At 45.1% G+C, this 6,081-nt stretch overlaps 1 protein-coding gene across 7 annotated transcripts in view; it reads right to left on the bottom strand.

Moving 5' to 3' along the window:
- The window catches only part of FIP1L1 (factor interacting with PAPOLA and CPSF1), a 43,625-nt gene extending 37,900 nt beyond the window's left edge, over positions 1 to 5,725 (bottom strand). For 3 of the 7 annotated variants that reach the window (XM_035323764.1, XM_035323758.1, XM_035323757.1), the window contains exons 1-3: positions 5,396 to 5,723; positions 4,767 to 4,806; positions 2,331 to 2,388 (exon numbers count right to left, since the gene is read on the bottom strand). In XM_035323764.1, the coding sequence (XP_035179655.1) occupies positions 2,331 to 2,388; positions 4,767 to 4,806; positions 5,396 to 5,477 (180 nt within the window). In that variant the 5' untranslated portion in view covers positions 5,478 to 5,723. Of the gene's footprint in view, positions 1 to 2,330; positions 2,389 to 4,766; positions 4,807 to 5,395 lie in introns of all 7 variants that reach the window. The other 4 variants (XM_035323761.1, XM_035323760.1, XM_035323762.1 and 1 more) reach the window with 3 other exon arrangements.
- Between the last annotated feature and the right edge of the window lie 356 nt (positions 5,726 to 6,081).

Consider the following 6,081-nt stretch of genomic DNA (forward strand, 5'->3'; position numbering starts at 1 on the left):
CTGCCCTTCTTCTCTCATTTTTTTACGCCTGAAACAAAGCCTTTATGGCATGAGGGGAACAGAACTGCTCACAGAATTCAGGGTGTGACCAAAATATGAACTTATGTAGGGAGAAAATTATCTCTTCTGTTTTGTTCCCTAATCAGTTTCGGCTACAGCCCAAAATTTGACTGCTTTTCAGACTCCAGACAAGTACTTAAATGACATTTTAATGGATCTTTCCACATAGCTTAGCGGCTTTCTCATAAATGGTAATGATCAGCTCAGAGACCATCAATGTACTCATAAAGCTGTTTTTCCTTCCATGAACATCGCTCTTCTTTTCCTGCATAGAATTCCAACAACCATCTATTAACCACTCAGTTCTCTATAGACGGTCCTTGTTCTTACTACCTTGAATAACTCTGTAACATCAGAAAACTTGTGGTCCCACAACTTAACCACTTTACCAAATAATTTATAAACACGTAGAACAGCACAGGCTGTGCACAACACTCCAGACAATCACCAGTGGAGGTGACCTTCTGTCGCTGTGAAAATGGAACATTACTTCTACCCTCTATTTTCTCTCTTTTACTCTACAACTAACCATGGTGGACTTTTGCTCATATCCTGTAGTTCATTAGTTTTCTTACAGCAGTTTTCTTGTTGAGGAACTTCCTTAAAAATTTTCTCATCAGTCAAATCACCCCTATCGACATCCTTGTTAAATCCTTCAGCAGAAGGCCAAACATTTCAAAACCAAGGTGGTTGTGTCCCAGTAGCCTGCAGTTATCCACATGCAGCTGCACTCTAGCCCTAATCTAACCATTTACTAACTTGCCTGGCACATAAATTTGACAAAAATAAGCAGCTGCATGGAAGGTAAGTTGGAGTGCACTTCATCCTCGCTATACATTAATAATAGCTTACTTAACAAGGAAGTGTCCAATCAATGTAAAAAAATAAACTACAAATGCTTTAATCAGAATAGATCATCTGTCAATGACAGCTGAAGACAGAAGACAGTCTTTCAATGCCCCACTACTGAGAACAAGTTCTCCATTCCCTTACGTGGCAGCCCACACAGCAGTGAGCCATTACAAACACATCAAACAGAAAATAAAGTTTTGTCTGGAACATGTACCTTTCCAACCAAAACCAATTTCACTCTTAAACAGTCATTTCTTAGTTCCCTCCACAGAGAACTACTGACCTTTTTTTATTCAAGCAACTTAAACGCTACGTATTTCTTCTAGGTTGCTGCTTAATGCGCATCTTTCCCATTTTCTGATCTTACCATGATGTTCCCAATTTGATGAAGATGTTCTAAAGATATCCTAATGATGCTAGCTTTTTTATAGGTGAAAAATATGAAGATATGCAAGTATAAAAATAATCCTAAGGAAGGAATCTGAACCAATGAGAACTTTCAGAAGTATTTTAAAATTAAAGCTACGGCCCACATACAGTATTAGGATCAACACAAAAAACCTTTGATGCACTTGCAATAAAAAGCTTTTCAGTCTGAATATGCAGTTTTTTTCCTCAACTTTAAGTAAGACTGAATATCTTTCATAAAGTACCAGTCCTACTGAAGAAAAATACAGTTTAGAAAGAAGCCAGGCCTTGAAAATTGCACAAATATGATAAAGTTTTTTGCACCACTTAAGAGAATTATTGCAAGCTAAAGATGCCCATGAAGTACAATTACAGGCTTTTTTTCATACAACAGCCTTACATCATTCCCATCCACAGTAAACCGAGGCCTTGCATCAACTTTGCAACCGTAAGTCTCATTTCTTGGCCCTTTCCTTCATCATAACACTGAAAGTATAAGACAGACTAACATACTGAACACTAAAGACTGCTACCAAACAAGTCTGCTATGTTGCCTCTAAAAGGCACTCGTCATTCATCTTTTGATCCATATTTTTACACAATTCTGCAAATGTCTGTTATGTATCATGTTCAAAAAAGGAAAATGACCAGAGGATTTTATTTCCCTATCAATGAGGAAAAATAAGGAGAGTGTCACTTTCAGAAAGATGCCTTTGGGAGAAGACAGCTGTCTCGAAGCACCAGTTTTCCCCTAAAAAAAAAAAGAAACTGAAGTACCATTTATTTTCTTTAAGATAGTTTTGAAAAGCGGGCTGTAGCTGGAAATCGGATTTTCTAGCTTATTAGTTTCTACAGAGTTTCTGCAGATAGCGTCAAAAACCTTTAACAAAAAAAAAAAGCCCAAGGCGTACACTTACACAAACTCATGTAATTATAAGTCCCAGCCAAATTACGATTACCATTAAATCAAAACAAATTCAAGCAGTGTGTCAAATACACATTTAAAATACCGTTTTCGCAACGCCATTTTCTGCAGCTTCTTCTTCACTTCCAGGTGGGGGAGGAACACTTAAACAAAAACAAACAGGAAAAAAATCAAACTAGTTATTGACTCACGTGTTATTCTACACACCAACTAACGATGAAAAAGCACTGATACATCATTCGGGAGAACATAAAAAGTTCAACTTGTCTTTTGCATTAATTTGAAAAAAAGTTCTCAAATAAATTTGTATCAGCAAACTAGCACTTGGCTCCCACAAATCACATGAACTGGATGTTTATAGAATACTTTAGAGTAATACGGTGCTATACCTGGATATTCTTTTGAAATCAAAGTGAAATACTCCGCAACATGTGAAGGGAGAATAACAGGTGCTTTTTTTCCCCTGCAGACTGACACTTTTCAAAGACATAATGGAAAAATACACTTTGATACCCATAGATAAGGTAGCACTGAATCAAAATTTCCACATCTGCACTCTAAGATTTTCTTCTACCAACAAGAATGGCTACAATTCAATAATGAATTTGATTATGTTTTAACTGAAGACTGAAAACTGTGAAAATTTTTAAACTCCTGGTTCATCTAAAATGACTAGCAGTGTCAAATTTATGCAAATGAGTTGTCTCACTAGACGCTTACCAACTGCTCTTTCTGACACAGCAATATTTTACTTTCCACAGTTCCTTTAACTCTGTTCAAACGTGGCATCACAAACAGCAGTGTAAGCAGGAAGCCATTTAAAAACAATATTCTTTCACTGACAACATATTTTTTGGACTCTGCAAAGGAGCGAGCAACTGACAGCATTTATTAAATATGAACTGGAAGGCAGAGAATGATTTTGATCCTACCATCTGCTGGCAAAATACCCACTCACAAGTGTTACACCAAAACCCAACCCAACCAAGACACAGCCCTGGGACTCAAGGTTAACCATGTAGTTTCATCACCCGGTAAAATGACAGACTAGCTAACAAACCCGAATAAAAGCTCACTATTTTTATGTATGAAGAATGCCAAAACTGGGAGGCCAGAGACCAAACCTTTTAATAGGGAAACTGCTGTCATGCCTCCAGGATTCTAAACACAGCCCATAAGAAATAAGGCACAATTTATTCCTTTTTCCAGTTCTTAACTATGTACCGAGGCCAAAAACCTAGACAGACTCTGTTGACCAGAATCTAGAGTAAAACACCACTAAGGATCATTTTGTTTGCCATACGAATAATTTTCTTAAACAACAGTACTACTGACAAAAGGTGTAGTACTACTGCCCAAAGGTATCAGGTCAACAGAATATAACCAAACACAAGGAATTGAATCATATGGAGTAGCTTCCAAATAAGGAGCAAGTTATTCTTTATCCTAGAAAAGAGATGGTTCAGGGCAAATGCAACAGAGGTCGGAAACTAATTTTGAGTGACATGGAAAAGGGTGAACAGGAAATAATCCTGTTTCTTATACTACAGGAATCAATGGAAATCAAATACTGCATCTAGTAGCAGTTCCAAAATGGTATCATACACAGTCCATTAGTGGAAGGCATTACTGCAGTAATGTGCCTGTCAAAAATCTCCATCAGTTCAAAAACAGCAACTGAGCAAGCTTATGGACCTGAAGTCCAACAAGGGTTGCTAAGGCCAACAGTTCTCAGTGAAAAATCTCTGCTGACTCAGAAGACATCTATAGAAAATAATGTGTATGTTCTTGAACTGTCTTCCCCTTTATTTATTTAACTTACTTTTACAATCTGCAGTTTCCATAGTTTATAAATTGTGAGCCTTCTCTCATTCAGTGTGAAATACCACTCAGTCCCTGTTACCAAACTCCACCAACCAACCTAGCTAGACTTTCAAAGGAACACCTTTGTGCTTTTTCTCACAGAGTTCCTCATAAATCAAGCAGACTTCCCTAAATACTTTCAAAGCTTTTTCTAACTTTCTTTCCAAGACTTGTGTACCATTCAAAAAAATGTGTTATGGGACGTGCACATCAAACTGGCCGGTTATCTCATTGCTTCCTTGGATTCTTCCTTTTATACTGAAAGGGTTTGGGGGGAGATGGGCTGTCTTTTATTCTTAAGTTCTAAGTCATCTAGAAACACACAATAATTGTAAAAGTAAAAAAAAAAAACTGATAGTATTTCATAAGGAAATGCTGATATCCAGTAGCATCAATGAAGTACTCATGTAGGACAACATCCACACAGTTGAAAATCACAAACACATTCATATTCAAGTATCACAATCTCCCAGGTAAAGCCATTTTACAGAAAAGCCAAGTCATTCCAGCAGACAAAACATACTACCTGAGGAAGATTTTTAGACAACAGTGTGAGTGTTTAGGTACCATGGACTTTAAAGCAGCTGGCAAGAAGGCTACTGCAAATACAACTTAGGTGCAGCCACACTACAGGGTTTCCAGTTGTGAAAATACTCACCTAGCTTTTTCTTCTTCTGGTCTCTCTGCTTCATTTTCATCTACAAGATAAAAGAAACACAGCCGGCGTGAATAAAAGCCCAGAGTTACCACTGCAGCAGGTACCGTGCCATGCAGACCACTGTGAACTTTTCAGTTACTCCCCAGCACCACACGAGACCCCTTCACAAGGCGTTATGGCACCCCCCTGCCGCGCTCCACACTGACAGTTCCGATGCAGAGCTTAATTCCCGGCCTTCCCCACCGTCTGCACGCACGGGGAGCCCCTGAAGTTGCAAACAAAGTTTACTCAGCCCACTTTCAGCCACGGGAGCGCCCAGACCCCCAGCGGGGGAGCCCTGGCGGCGCCTCACAGGTGTGGAGGCCCCAGCACGCCTCAGCCTTCAGGGCCGAGCCCCCCGCCTCCGGGCCGGCAGGGCGGAGGGGCCGGCCGGGAGGAGGGGACTGAGCGGCCACGGGGACCCTTTTAAAGGGCGCAGAGGGGGAGCAGGGCCGCGCTGAGCCGCGGGCCGGCCTGGTGAGGCGGAGCACGCCGCGGCCTACCCTCCGTGGTGGCGGGGGCGGAGAGCCAGGCCGGCAGTGCGGGCTGGGGCCGGGGGGACCGAGACCGGGGGTGCCGAGAGTCCGTACCGCCGTAGAGCCACTCCTCCTCCTCGTCCCCGGCGCCCCCGCCGAGGTCCGCCGCCAGCCGCTCCACCTCGCCGGTAGACATGGCCGCCGCCCGCGGGACGCCAGCGCCCGGGCCTGGTAGCGGCTGCGGGGCGGCGGCCTCCTCCTCGCCGCCCCCGGTGGGCAGCACGGCCGCGGGGGGCTGAGGCGGCGGCCGGGGAGCGCGAGCAAGGGCCGGTGCGGCGCGGCGCGGCCCTTCTTGCCGTTCCTTCCTCCCCTTCCCCGCCGCCGCCGCCTGCTCGGCGCTTCCCCTCCCCCGCCGAGTGAGTGACACGCACAGGAAGCGGGCCCGGCCCGGCCCCGCGGCGCCCTGGGCACGGGCATGCGGGGGGCGGCCCGGCGGCGCCCGGCCGGGTGGACGCCGCTGGGGACGGCGCTGGGCCCGGCCCGCAGCGCTCACGGCTCGGAGAGGCCCTCCCGGGCCGGACCCCGCCGCCCGCCGCCGGCACTCACCTCGGTGCTGCCCGCCCGAGAGCCGCCCCGGCGGCCCCTCGCCTCCCGCTGCTCGCCGTGGTCGCCAGCCCCTAGCGCCCGCCTGGCTCCTCGGCGGGGATCACAGCCTGCCGTGTGCCTCACGGGACATCCTCGCCCGGCTCCAGAAGAAGGACGTGGCCGAGCATCCTTACTTTGCAGTGCCTCGCTTCTAC

The sequence above is a fragment of the Oxyura jamaicensis genome, chromosome 4 (genome assembly GCF_011077185.1).
Source record: "Oxyura jamaicensis isolate SHBP4307 breed ruddy duck chromosome 4, BPBGC_Ojam_1.0, whole genome shotgun sequence".
NCBI lineage: Eukaryota > Metazoa > Chordata > Aves > Anseriformes > Anatidae > Oxyura > Oxyura jamaicensis.